This window comes from Recurvomyces mirabilis (genome assembly GCF_035927965.1).
Source record: "Recurvomyces mirabilis strain CCFEE 5264 chromosome Unknown scaffold_13, whole genome shotgun sequence".
In the NCBI taxonomy this organism is placed as follows: Eukaryota; Fungi; Ascomycota; class Dothideomycetes; order Mycosphaerellales; family Teratosphaeriaceae; genus Recurvomyces; species Recurvomyces mirabilis.
Genome location: NW_027041947.1, coordinates 42,800 through 56,287, shown reverse-complemented (window position 1 = coordinate 56,287; position 13,488 = coordinate 42,800). Strand labels below are relative to the sequence as shown.

Sequence of the window (13,488 nt, the reverse complement as noted above, 5' to 3'; positions counted from 1 at the left end):
TATGATCAAGCCCTCAGCCGTTTGTGGACTACACGACTACTAACATCCTTCGAAGTTCGTTGCAAAGTTATTGACATACCCTGCAGTTGTTTTGTCAAGCTACGCGTGCCACACACACGCCCTCGCCCTCGCATTAGTCTCTCTGCCCCTCCCAAAGATCAACGCTGGTTCAGGAAAGAACTCCACCTCGAAAACACACAACGGTCATCCGCCTGTCTTCCACCGGCTTTGCTGGCTGCCATAACACGGGCATAGACGGCTCTTATCTACGAGTACCAAACACCGCAGTAGAGAGCTGGATCTTTGCCGCCACGCATTCGTCACAACAGCAGCCTCGGCTCAAGCAATCCTGGGCCTACCAATATCGGGTCTCGAGAGAGGAGGGGAGCGGCAGCAAACGGCAGCAGAGATGGCGGGGAATACCGACATCGACTTCACGCGTCGTAACAAAAAGGCAAGGCTCCTGACGGATCCGGAAAGAGACCAGCTGGACGAGTTCATCGATTCGATACACTACTCCTCAAGGTAAGACCCACATAAACAATACGGTCGCGAGCTTCTAGTCTGTGATATCATAGATGGCTGACTCGAACGGTAGATACAATGACGACCACTGCGAGTACCGTCACGTGCAATTACCAAAGGCCATGCTTAAGAAGATTCCAAAGGACTACTTCGACGGTGCGAGGGGGACACTAAAACTGCTGTGGGAGGATGAGTGGAGAGGCCTAGGTATCACACAGGTGGGTGACTTTCTCGTGAAGTATAACAACGCATTCTCGGCTGACATTGGCTTGCAGAGTCTAGGATGGGAGCACTACGAGGTGCACGAGCCGGAACCACATATTCTGCTATTCAAGTGAGTCAGACGACTAGACCGATCATATGCTTTGATGTGCAAGAATGTCGCTGACGCTCGTAATCTTAGACGACCCATCAACTACCAGCCACCAGGACAGCACTAGCAATCTCATCGTCGGAGCTGGACCTAGATGAAGCTTTCTCCGGTCTCCATGGCAATGTTTTGCAGAAATCGGCTCAGCCTTTGACGATAGGCTGGTGCTCCGCAAGATCGAACATGGCGGTCTGACCCGGCGGACGAGAGCCGAGCCAAGCAGAGCAGAGCAGAGCAGTTGTATTTGAGGCATTGATCACGACATCATGGATCACGGGTACGGAAAGAAAGGCATGGGATGCAAGGCGTTCGAGCGCGAGGGTCTTGATTGATTCTGCTGTCGTCAGACTCGGTGTGTATAGTCACAGAACTCAGTTACCGACCAACCGGCCTTCGAGCATCGCTCTACTCATCAAACAACGATTTAGCGAGGCAAAGCGAGCATCATCTGCAATGTTTGGTGCACTGCCCGGGATCTCCAGTGTCTTAGTGAGTGATGCTTGTGCGGGTCTACACACCAGTATCGCGTGCTTGGCCGTGGTACTTTCCCGGGTTACCCACAAATTTTTGAATCACGGGTTGTCACTTGAGGACGTCCATGTCTGGATGTTGTCTGTGTGTTATTCGTGTACCTGGCTGTCTCAGGGGCGGCATGTGGTGCTCACACATTCTGCACCACGCCCTGCTATTCGCGACACCAGCGTTGCTTGGGAGCTGCATGTCAATTCTTCTACAGCTTGCGAGGATCCGTCCACAAACCCGACGGCGCGGCTCGACCTTTCAGACTTCTTGAATTTCTGCTGCGCTGCAGGCCACTGGTGGTCAGTAAGCCACATGGGCAATTGTGTTGCGTTTGCAAATATGGTGTAGAGCGATCTGAAGACTGCTCTTGTTACTTCGACATCCTTGGTGGTTGAGAGTGCGGAGCTGCTTATGGCCATCGAGCTCTCGGTACTCGGAAGTGCTGTCGTTTAGAGACGAGTCCATGTTGTTATGGCGTATCGTCAGTCTGCTATATTCAGAATAGTATCAGACATGGTCTACTGCTACTCTTCCCGGGCGTACCAGCTGCATATGGGGTTTAGGTCTATCAGGCTGTCAAGCCTGGAGTCTGAGACGTCCATCTCTGTCTGAAAGGGTGGACAGATCAGGCAGCCAATCAAATTACGCTACGCGTCCATGTTCCAATAGATCGGGAGGAGAGAGAAGCAAACACATAGAAGATGCAGTCGTCCGAGTGGCGGAGAGGCGCAGCAAGGGCAACGCCTTTGTTACTCAGATTCCTTTTTGTCAAGCCCTCCCCCTCGCCGCCGATGAGCTATTCAATCCTACTCTTCAACCTAAGTCTCATCGTCGAGATGAAGACAGACTGTGGTACGACATTGAGCGACGACCGAGCCCTCTAGCGGTCGCTGATCACATGTCACCACGAGGCCCAGTGGTTTGAAGGGTAGCTGCAGCCTTCAACGCACCGTAGCCGCCAGCCCACTACCCTATCGAGACAGCGGCTCAGAGACAAAGCAGGCGCATAGTGGCACGAGCTGAATGCGCTGTCGACTCCCGCGATGGCATGGCGGCCCAAACATATCTTTCTATGCCTTGAGTAATGAGGTTCCCTCTTCTGTTCACGTCGCGGCCCTCTGAGGAACCTGTTATCGCGCTACGTTGGCACGACATGGCACCAGTGCGAGTGCTGTTCTGCTTGATAATCATCACACTCTACTTCCGCAGCGGCAACGCTGGCAATTCTACACAGTCATATCACAGCATCCAATTTCATCATTTCTACCCGAGCCTCGCTGGTCAGATCGAAGGTATTCTGCGGGACGGGAGATGCAACGCAACACTCGCCCGCTATTACAATACTTCATCCCACTTTGACTCGTGTCGCGAATGTAGACCGCAAGCCTCGATTAACTGTATCCTCGACCATTTTGACTCCGTCACAAAGGCGAATATCGCCAGTGCTGCCGTCATTCTTGGTCTGCTGCCTGCAACACTCTCTTCGATCGGTCTAAGCTATGTGGAGACTGGTATCTTGGCTCTCCGACGTCCTGGTCTGGCATTCCTGTTGGCAATTGGCTCACCTTCAGTGTCGCCAATCAAGACCTTTGACTATCGTGGTCCTTCGGAGATTTTGAGGAAAGACGACATGGCAATGAGGATGGCAAGGTTGGGGCAGCCTGTACAGACCGCAGTGTTCCTCCTGGAGTACCTTCTCGCAATCGGAGCCACTGTCAATATCGGTGTGGTCACTTGGCAGCTCTGTGTCCGTACCTTCTGCTCCTTTGCGACCGACACATGGTATATGCCATCGCTCTGGCCTCTCACGGCGATCGCCATCCACGTCGGAGCAGCTCTAGCTGTATTTCTCCGGGTCCGCTTCGAGCGCCAAAAGCCCCAGGGCCACAAATCGTGGACGTTGTTCGATGTGTTGCGGAACCAGTGGATACCTTACCGGGACCAGCCTGAGATGATCCTAAAACGGCAGGCAGAAACGATGTGGTTCATCATGCTGTCTTGGGTTCTCTCAACCGGCACCGTACTACATATTGTACTCGGCACACTTGTGTTCTCAAGCTTGCTTCCCATCAGCACCTCGGATGCCGTGCAGGTCGCCGCTCGGTACGTTGCTTCGGCGGTCGTCTGTCGAGCTGTCCTACAGTACGAACTGGCTTGCATGCGGCAGGACACGGAGGTGGAAGACGAATCTCGATCAAAGTCTAACGTAAATCGTGTATAAGAGGCGCTTCCGGCTTGCATTTTCGTTGCCATCGTTGTGGGAGTTCAGCGAGAAGAGATAGGATACCATGTGTTCCGCCGGAAGGATCCCCTGTCCGTGTAAATCCGAAACTTGAGACGGTGTATCGATTGATACAACGTGTCATAGTGGACAGTCGAGGTAGACTATAGAGCAGACAGCACGAGGCTGTGTAACTCATAGAGTGTGAGAGAGACTTGTTGTTCGCAAGTACTTTTCCATCTACAAGAATTCACCGAAGAAGTTGATTACGCTTCTCTTCGCCCTCTCCAACCCTGCAACACCCTTTTCCGTAGTCAAGTCTCCCCTGGAAGCAAAGCCGTGGTTGTAACCAGCAAAGTAGACGTACTCCCACTGTACGCCCGTCTTCGGCAGAGCCTCAAGGCTATATGCTTTCATCTCTGGTGTATACGTGAAGTCGTTCTCGGGAGCAATCAGCTGCACAGGTACTTTGACATTGTCAAAGTCGCCTTTCTCCATCATTGCTGGATGAGCGGTGGAAACGGCATCAATGAGTGATGGATCCGCAGCCAGGCGAAGACAGGCCCAGCCACCCCAGCAGAAGCCTACGGCGGCTACTTTGGCGTATTTTGATTTCAGCGCTTCGGCACAGGCCTTGACCTCTGGCCAGCGCTTTTCGGCGCTGTTCCGGCCGGCCCACTCGTACATGTCGAAGGCTTTCTGCCTCTCTGGGTCGCGGAGAGTGTCTGGGTGGACGATCTCGCCGGCGTAGCTGGGTCTATGAGTAAGATTCGACGGACCATGCAGGTGTAAAGTAGGACTAACAAATCTGGTACGTAGACCACGGCATTCAACTTCTCGGCGTATGAGTCCGCCAGTAGACGGGAGTTGTTTAACGTCCAGCCGTAGATATCTGGGACTAGAAGTATCGCTCTCTCGTTGGAACTCCCGGTAATGTAAGCGTTGTTGTTGGCGAGCTTTTGCTCAGTGCCCTTTGGTTTGCCTAGCCAGCCGTGGCCGGATTTGCAGCATTCACCAGACATCTTGCAGAGGCAATAGGTCAATAGACGATCCCTAGGGAGGGTTTTGTCGCGGTATGGTCTTTCGATGTTGAGTAGATTAATAGACCGTCATTTATGATCGCTGATGATCGGGTAAGCATGCTAGTGAGGGGCTATTCCAAGCGTCTGTAGTGGTGGAATTAGAGAACGGTGAAACTGGAAACGCGTTCGCGACTTTTGACTTTCTGAGGTCGTCGATTCGGCTTTCTTATATCGTACATTATAATACAGCCAACGACTCCGAGACCGAAGCAGAGTAGATCTATGAGGCCGTCACTCCATATCCAGCGCAGCATCGCCCTCATCAGGCAACTTTGCCACAACAGCCTCCACCATCGAGATCAGCTGGTCAACATCCGGTCTCTCAGCGGGCTCAACTCTAAGACAAGCCCTCACAACTTCCTTGACATCCTCACCAACCGCATCCTCCTTCCGTTTTTTCGCCGCTTCGGGATCAATATCACTGACTCTCTGCTTCCCTCTCCTTGCCTCAGCTGGCCCTTCGTCGGGAAACCTCCAGTCGCCACCGAGTACACAGAGACTGAGGGAGCCGCCCGTCTCCTCACTGCGAGCTTCAAACGGTGATTTTCCTATTAGGCAGGCGTAGAGCGTGCAGCCTAATGACCAGATATCGACCTTTGTGTCTATCGTGGTATCTGGCTGCACGTCAAACAGTTCGGGTGCGCGATATGGCATCGTACTATGCTCCGCTGCCTGATCCTGTACTTGTAATGCTAAGGCTCGGCTCGTGATGGGTGTAGGCGAGGGTGCGAGCGAGCCGAGATCCATGAGGATGGGTTGTGTGCCATTGTCACTGATCATGATATTGCCGGGCTTGATATCCCGATGCGCATAGCTCCTTATCTCACCATCCCGAACTCCTTCTTGCGCAGCCATGACTTCACCTTCCATCAGCGGTTCCTGCTCGATATCCTCGTCATCGCGGTCACGTCTCCGTCGCTCTTGGTTCGCTTGGATGACTTCTTCTTCTGCGTCGTGATCTGCTTCTGCAGCTTCCTGGCGGACTTTCTTGGCTTTGCGACGACTGCTTTCTCCGCCTGGTGGGCCTTTGACGCGGTATTGGTGCATTGCTTTCAGTGCTCTGCAGACGCCTAGGAAGAGGACCATGAGTCTTCGTTCGGGAAAGCGGGCGTGATTGACCAGGTTCGCGTTGATGGCGTCTTGAAGATTGCCTCGTCGGTAGTATGGTAGGAGGATGTAGACTGTCTTGCTGCCCGCGTCACCTCCTCGGTCCGACTCTACAGCATGATCGATGGCGTGGATGATGTTTGGGTGTGGTGTGAAGAGACTATACGCCTCTACCTCTTTCAGTGCTAAGCTTACGCTCTCTTCACCAAAAGGACAACGGATCTTCTTGAGCGCATAGAGCGTTGGATCGCCAGGCGATTGGACGAGGTAGACATAGCTGAAGCCACCTTCACCGAGAAGTCGGAGTATCTTGAAGGATCTACCATTGATTCGCAGGGACGGGTTCGAGGGGAAGCAGTTGCATAATTGTGAGAGCTGCCAGATGCCGTCGAGTATGTAATGCGAGAGCTGCGTGACGAGTGTTGGTTGGGACATGATATCGGCGCAATGGAGACGGTGATGCGACCTCTGGGCCCTTTCAACGATCTGGTGTGATTCGGTACTCGCGATAACCAATGCTATATGTCCTCGAGTCGTGATCTATTCCTGGAGGTGATTTCGGTACAGTAGAACTACAGTACCTTATGCTAGATCCAAGGTAAGGAGCTCCACATCTCCACGTGCTTGAGGCTGAACTCTATTTGCGGTATTGTGGTCCAAGCGTAAATATTACACAAGGTATACACATGATTCCCTGGTCCGCTTGCCTCTGGTTTGTTTACTGCCAGACAAAACAAGTACTCAGCGTAGCCAAAGCTAGATGTAGCCCTGACGGTGGTCATGTCATTACGTGCCCATATCTGCCATCACTCTCAAGAAGACACCGACTAGGCAAGTCGACCACGAAATGTTAAGCAAAACCCAAATCGATTACCAGCAGCTTTCTACAACGTATAAATCGTCAGGCTTGAGTCACATTCGGAGTGCATACCTCATACCGGCAATTTGGATCATGTTATACAACTTATAAACTTCTTTCATAGCATTCCCTCGTCCGCACTTTAGTCTGTGGTCAAGGCATTCGAAAGTTGCAATCGCGCTAGAAGAAGATCAGTGTGCGATACAGTGTACGACTACGTTCGGTTGACATACTGGTCCGAAGTGTTGTGGCCGTGCTCTCGAGCGCGTAAACGTCCTCATTATGCTGACGCCCCCCTCCACCAGCTTGAAAGCCTGTGTTTCAGCTATCCGAAAGTACACGCGTGCCATGCTTGACAAGGGATCTTGGCCTCATTGGCAATACAGCTCCGCTCAGCAGTTGCATTGGGACCTCTACACCGGTAGAGAGAGCCAGGGCTGATATGTGCTCATACAGGCTTTGGACGCTCTAACTTAGGCTTCAGTGAGCAGCACACGATGATCCAAAGACCATGCTCCCGGATGGCTTGTAGATCATGGGCAACAAAGTATGTGGTCTTGACGGCCTAGAAGTTGGCGCAGCGTGGGAGAGAGCTCTCGATCGAAAGGCTTGTCGAGGCGGATTCAATGCTACAGCCTGCCATTGCTCCGAGTGGAAAATGTAGTGATCTCTCGTATGATCTCATGAGTGGCGGAAGAAGCCAGTCAACATAAACTGCCATGCGCAAGATAACATCGCCTCCTGATCCTCTTGGAGGTCCTTCCCAAGCCACTCCAGGCGTGCATAAGGTAGACGCGTTTCTACCGCTTCATTGCCGGCTCGGAGCTTGATGTGCCATACTAGACGATCGTCCAGCGTGCCAGGCATTAGAGAGTGCGCACTGCGGTTTTGCATGCTATCCCATCGTGCTAGTATGTTTGCTCTGTGGTGCTCGGGTTCTGTCTCGACCAATTTCCAGTGAGCTCGTCCGTCTTCAATCGACGTCTCTTCGTGTAGTTGGTATGCGAATACCAAGCTTCCTTGCTCTCTGTTTCGGACATCATAGCTGGGTAATGCCACAGGCAGGTGGACTCGAATATGTGGGAGGATATCCGCCTCGAACATTCCTTCTGCGCACTTTCGTGTTTGGGTAGAGCATGGTCGTAAGCCCAGCCAGGCATCGCGAAGGCTACAGTAGGTTAGGATCGTGAGCCATAGCTCGTCAGGTAGATATGCCATAGTCATGTTATTGATAGTTCTAGAGTACATGGATGCATGTGAACGAAAGCATGATGACGATGTCGTTGCCCACAACGTCGTCCGAGGTGCATCCGGACTAGAACTATCGACCGTTGCCCACCTCAAGCCAAACCTTCAGACGTTCTATCCTCCTGTCAATATAACAATCATGTTGTTGCGTCCTCGCGCTGTATGGCTGTCGGCATGGGAAATTATCTAGCGAGGACGTGTGCTTTCCGCGCAGAACATAGATGTCTGGCATATGGCATACCCACCTGTAGGTCGACATAATTTTTCTACATATGGAATATACCTCAGCAACTTCTCATCTACCCAATACTCACAATGCCCGAGTACTCCGCGGCTCAGATTACAGACTTCGTCCTTTCATTGCGGACCCCATCGACAGGGCGGTGGTCCACCGAGAGTTTCGACAATAGACCCCGTGGACTATGGTCTACAGAAGCTCGACGACATCATCCAATGTGTTTGCTAACCAGCCGCGCCCATAAGGCCAGTATTATTTGACTTCTGGCTGGACAACATCTCTGCCTAATCGGCTTCATACGGAATCCAAGCCTTATAGCAGCTTGGCAACTTAGACTCACGCTGGCGTCCCAAAGGGTGCATCCACTCACAATAACATGGCGACGATTTGAGTGGCATGAAGGTGGCAGACCCAGCAGGATGAGGCGATTGCTACGTACTCACCTGTGATCTTTGGTGAGGCGTTTGTTCAGAGGAGTCGGTGGCATGCGATAGGTAGGACGGGGTTGCTGGTCGGATGGATGTACAGGCATTTAGTATGGAATTTATCATGCTGACTGCTCAGGCTGTCGTGATGACAATGTACGAGGTGGCGGAGTTGGTGAAGTCGATGAGGATGTAGACTTGGCACAAGCACAACCTGTTGTGTAAAGTGCCCAAAGACCTGATGAAAGCCCATACTACCAAAGGCGCAGATTTCGGACAAGCAAAGGATTGCAGACACATCACCGAACAGTCATAGATACAGCTTTCACATACATACATATCTCCATTCCCACAGCGCCGCATACGAATGCGAAGCGCTCTGATCGCTCCTCGCACTGTCCAGCACATGTGTCCAACCCAACGCCGAATTCCCTGCCCCATAAGCAAGTGCAAGCGCAAAGCCAAGCTTCCAGTCTCAGTCGCAGAGAGGGTGTGGTTTGAGTGAAGAGCGCTAGAACGCTCCATCAAACTGGTATGGTCGTAAATCGTAGAAAGGTGGTTAGAAGAGCGTCTTCAAGAAGAAGTTACTGGGAAAGCGGCACTACCGTACAGTCCTAACGCCGGCCTCAAGAGCAGCAGGTGTTACACCCGTCTCTTCCACAGACCCGTGAGGATTCGTAGTCGCCGGTGGTGGAGCAGCAGGCCGCCTAAACAGCCCAAACATCCTCATAGCAGGCGTTCGCCACCTCTCGTGCCTAATCTGTGCTTGCTGTTCAGCCAACGCAGCCTGTCGTGCCGCATCTTCGCCCTCCATCTCGTCGTTGAGGAAGAAACGCGGTCCGGTGAAAATCGTCCTAGGGCGAAAGAGCGTACCAGCTCGCCCCCCTATCCATGTTGGCGCAGGTGCGGTGGGCATACCGACTCCGCGGACTGGTCTTCGGTTGCCGGCTGAGGAGAGCAGATCGTCACCAGCTCCGCCGTCGGCACGAGGTTTTGCGACGAAGTAATCTGCTTTGCATAGCGGACAGCAGGCACGGCGTGAGGTGAGCCAGGGGTCTACGCAGGCGCCGTGGAAGGCATGGCCGCAGGTCAGACCGCGAACATCGTCGTCGTCTTCGAGGGTGTCGAGGCAGATGGCGCAGGCGTCACCTGGTACAGCGAGCATTTCTGGTGGTGCGGCGGTGCGGATGGGATCGTCTTCGTCCATGTCTTCTTCGGCGGCTGTACCAGCTGAGCCATTTCGTCGTGCCGTTTCTTCGGTATCTGCGGTCTCACTACGCATCAAGGCGGCCTTTTCAAGCGGAGGTGCTGGTGCGCTCTTGTCGTCGGCACCGGCTTGCATAGAAGGCCGCTCAGCGCCTGCCGTTGTCGCGGCTTCGGCATGATCGTGTTGCGCAATGCTTAGAGCCGTCGCAGGCCGTGCAGTATCCCCGGATGCTCTGACCTCTTTTGCTGCAATCGCACCTTCCACATCTCTCAGACTTGCTGCACGACTAGGTGGTGCGGTCACACCTCCAGCAGCCGGTAATCCTTCGGCCTCTCGTGATGCGCAAAATGTCTTGTACTTCGTAAGCGGGAAGCGTTCGTTCACCTCCTCCATGGACATGAGCTTCTTCTCTCTTCTTCTTCTGTGCGGCCTAGGCATGGTCGCAAGGTCAATCGGATCGCCATTTTCATTGAATGCTTGTGCTCGTCGGTTGCGCTGATTGTATCGGAAGCAGTACTTAACTCCTACGATGATCCTGTAGCATCGTTAGCAAGGCGTATTGCTACGTTAACATTCTGTAAGTGTACCATAGATTCGTAAACACGACACCAAATCCAAGAGCCACGAAGAACAGCAGAGGCGAGCTTGTCGGCCCACCATTCCCTCCTCCTGGAGGAAGGTTGTTCGAGTTATTCGAAGGTGTAGCCGTGGGTGTCGCGGACGAAGTAGAAGATGCAGCCATGCTGATGAAACCAGTAGCTACCGACATCCAATGCGGTAACCAATGGAGAGAACCTGGTGTTCCTTGGGGTGCCGACACTCAAGTCACAGCCCCGTATTCACTGACGGGCGGTGCTGCACAACTATCGTGCTCGTGGTGCTGAATGTAGAGTGGCGGATCCAGTCGCCACCATGCGATAGTAGTATGGTAAGAACGTGAAGTCCAGGTCGTAAGGCTATGCAATCGTCGATGCTAATGTCTCGCCGTCGCGGAGACTGGAGCGGCTTGATGTGGCAACTAGTGCGGAATCGGTAGCCGGATATATCATATACACTTTCGCTCGCTATCGCACTTTCACATCCACTTCCACCTTGCTGACCCGTGTCTTCCGTGCCGCGCAATCTGACCAGCACCAGTAATAGTCGCGAGAGTGTTTTCGTTAGTGTTGTGAGAAGATGACGACGACAAGGCACACGATGAACAGAGGGACGACTCGGGTATTGTTGGTCACTACTGATGGGCGGAAGCTGGGCTCTCCGCGGCCCATGCTCAGCTTGGGAATGATCTGCAGGTTCTTCGATGTCATGGATCTTGCAACCGTGCAACCTTCATGCGATTTGGAAGCAAACAACGCTTACTACATGTTACTGCCATGCCGCCAGTACCGGATTTTCAATGTGCCCGCCGCTTATCTGTGGACTCGACTTAACGAGAGTTGCCAATATTCTGCTTAGATGGTCTACAAGAATACAGCACGATTCGGGACGACTCTTGACGCCACATGCGGGGATTCGTACCACTGTACATCCTAAACGATCTGCGAGATAAACGAGAGTGCTTGTACCAGATACAATGATTTACTCGAGACGGCACCCGCATTGATGGTAACGACGATGCATTCGAGGCAACCCCCAGGTGTTAGTTTTAAGGAAGCGGGTAAGACCATCACTATCTACTCCTCACGAGGTTGTCATCCATCTACTGTTCAAACTTCGATTCCTCCCTTGGAAGCACCCTGATATCCGACCCCATCCCTGTGATATCGTAGCCATGGCTGACCAGATAGTCCTTGAACCTCAAATCCTCTACCTCAATTGTATCTTGATTAATCTGTGGCAGCCAGTACACCAGGAAAGCGGACACGAAGCACAGCGCGCTAGCAACATAGAACGGATACTGACCACCGCGGACGGTTTTGCTTCCTCCTCCCGCCGCTTCGATGTACGGGAAGATATAGTTGCCAATGAAGGCGCCGATCTTGCCAGTCGCCGCGGCAATGGCGTAGTATTGCCCACGAACACCAGTGGCACATGTCTTCGACGCCACGAGCCCGATGTTGTCTCCTGGACCCATCTCACCAAGTGCTAAGAAGATGCCGTACACGACGACGAAAGCGGCAATGTTCTTTGCTGTCCCAAGATATTCGTAGCAGCCGGCCATGATGAAGCCCAAGATACCTTGAGCAGCGACGAAAATCATGAGGGCGCGACGTGGTCCAAGCCAGTCTGATGTGAACGAACCGAGGATAGCACCGGGCTGCGTGTGAGTGTCAGTTACTGACATCATGATAACATGTTCACGAGAAAGCTCACCAGGTAAAAGAAGTTCACCAAGCATGACCAGCCGAAGGTCTGCCACAAGGCCGCGTTTGGCTGTATGACCGCAATGAACTTACTGCTATATATCGAGAAAGGGTACGTTAGAAAGTCGTATATGAACCAGACGGCCATGACTAGTAGAAGACGAGGTCCATAGAATTTGGCAGCCAGCCAGTACGGTGTCTTGCCACGACGGAAAGCAGACTTTTTGACGGACTCTGGCTCCTTCAGCTTCATACGGATCCAGAAGAGCGAAAGCGGTGGAATGACTCCAAGACCTAGTGAGAGTCGCCAGACGAGGCCGAGATCGTTTGGTCGCGCGGCTGTGATGATCATCGGAATCAGTGTCCCCATCACGAAGCCAAAGTCGATCTGGGTATTGGTGAAGAGGCAGAACCAGCGATTCCTCGTTCCAGCCTTAAGCTCACCAGAGGCTTCTGCGCATCCCACGGATCCAGCAGGGTACTCGCCGCCGATGCCGATGCCAAGTAGGAATCGATAGGCTGTAAGCGCGGCGAAGAGTCCGCTGATACTCCCGCCTGCACCATAACTACCAGCACCCAGCGCTGCGAAGACGAAAAGAATGACCGTCGAAACCAGTAAACTCCACTTTCTCGAGTAGTGATCGCTGGTATAGCCGAAGAAGAGCTGTCCGACGACTGTTCCCGCGAAAGCGATCGAGGACACGTTCTGTGCTGCTGAACTTCCTGCGTATTGCACTGGGTAGATAGTCGAGAGGATGGTGTTGACCGGGCCGATTACCGCTTGTAAATAGCCATCAGAAAAGAGTCCAGCGCCACAGGCGACGACAGGGGAGAGTTGTTGCCAGCGTGTCTTATCTGGGTTGGCGACAGATACGTCCAAGTCATGGGAACTTGGTGATTGCTCGAGATCGCGCGGAGCTTTGGGATCGAGTGTGTCGTTCATGATGTGTCCAGAGTCGAGTAGAAACAAGAATTCGCCCAAACTGTGAGGTTCGACGATACCAAACCGCTGCTGTAGATCAAAGTGTACTCAAGACAACGAAAGGCCTCCCGATGGACGCACGCGACCTTTATCAGTGTTTGAACGGCGATCTGCATCGTATCCAAGCTAAGCTCAGGCCAAGCTTTATCAATGTAGCTTGGCGCGAGCATGGGTCTAGCCCAAGATCAATCGCATTGACTTTATGGTATCGCACCTCTGCCATTGACTTGCTGCAGCACGTGGAGGAAGAGTTTTCAGAGTGCTGATCATATATGGCGAAGAGGCGTGGCGCAGAAAGTTATGGTCAATCTTAATGGAGGACGCGTATGCGACCATTCGACTTTTTGGACTTGCCGCTTTCCGGATATGTGGCCGCGATAGCCGATTAGGGTGGTGCGT

General features: G+C 52.8%; 6 protein-coding genes across 6 annotated transcripts; 2 read left to right on the top strand and 4 right to left on the bottom strand.

Annotated features, from left to right (window-relative positions):
* Positions 1-409: 409 nt before the first annotated feature.
* Positions 410-965, top strand: CKS1 (Cyclin-dependent kinases regulatory subunit (Cell division control protein cks1); the record flags this gene model as incomplete). Its single annotated transcript, XM_064838031.1, has 3 exons — positions 410-525; positions 599-859; positions 929-965. The coding sequence occupies 3 exons, from the start codon at positions 410-412 to the stop codon at positions 963-965; spliced, it is 414 nt and encodes a 137-aa protein (XP_064694116.1).
* Positions 966-2,570: 1,605 nt separating this feature from the next.
* LTS14_005332 (uncharacterized protein) lies at positions 2,571-3,638 on the top strand (the record flags this gene model as incomplete). The annotated part of the gene is made up of 1 exon (XM_064838030.1): positions 2,571-3,638. One exon carries the CDS (start codon positions 2,571-2,573, stop codon positions 3,636-3,638), a length of 1,068 nt encoding a protein of 355 aa, XP_064694115.1.
* Positions 3,639-3,878: 240 nt separating this feature from the next.
* On the bottom strand, positions 3,879-4,660 carry LTS14_005331 (uncharacterized protein; the record flags this gene model as incomplete). Its single annotated transcript, XM_064838029.1, has 2 exons — positions 3,879-4,389; positions 4,443-4,660. The coding sequence occupies 2 exons, from the start codon at positions 4,658-4,660 to the stop codon at positions 3,879-3,881; spliced, it is 729 nt and encodes a 242-aa protein (XP_064694114.1).
* A 291-nt stretch (positions 4,661-4,951) lies between these two features.
* On the bottom strand, positions 4,952-6,262 carry ENV7 (Serine/threonine-protein kinase env7; the record flags this gene model as incomplete). Its single annotated transcript, XM_064838028.1, has 1 exon — positions 4,952-6,262. The coding sequence occupies one exon, from the start codon at positions 6,260-6,262 to the stop codon at positions 4,952-4,954; it is 1,311 nt and encodes a 436-aa protein (XP_064694113.1).
* Positions 6,263-9,198: 2,936 nt separating this feature from the next.
* Positions 9,199-10,546, bottom strand: LTS14_005329 (uncharacterized protein; the record flags this gene model as incomplete). Its single annotated transcript, XM_064838027.1, has 2 exons — positions 9,199-10,339; positions 10,392-10,546. The coding sequence occupies 2 exons, from the start codon at positions 10,544-10,546 to the stop codon at positions 9,199-9,201; spliced, it is 1,296 nt and encodes a 431-aa protein (XP_064694112.1).
* Positions 10,547-11,503: 957 nt separating this feature from the next.
* On the bottom strand, positions 11,504-13,050 carry GIT2 (glycerophosphoinositol permease; the record flags this gene model as incomplete). Its single annotated transcript, XM_064838026.1, has 2 exons — positions 11,504-12,061; positions 12,118-13,050. The coding sequence occupies 2 exons, from the start codon at positions 13,048-13,050 to the stop codon at positions 11,504-11,506; spliced, it is 1,491 nt and encodes a 496-aa protein (XP_064694111.1).
* Positions 13,051-13,488: the final 438 nt, after the last annotated feature.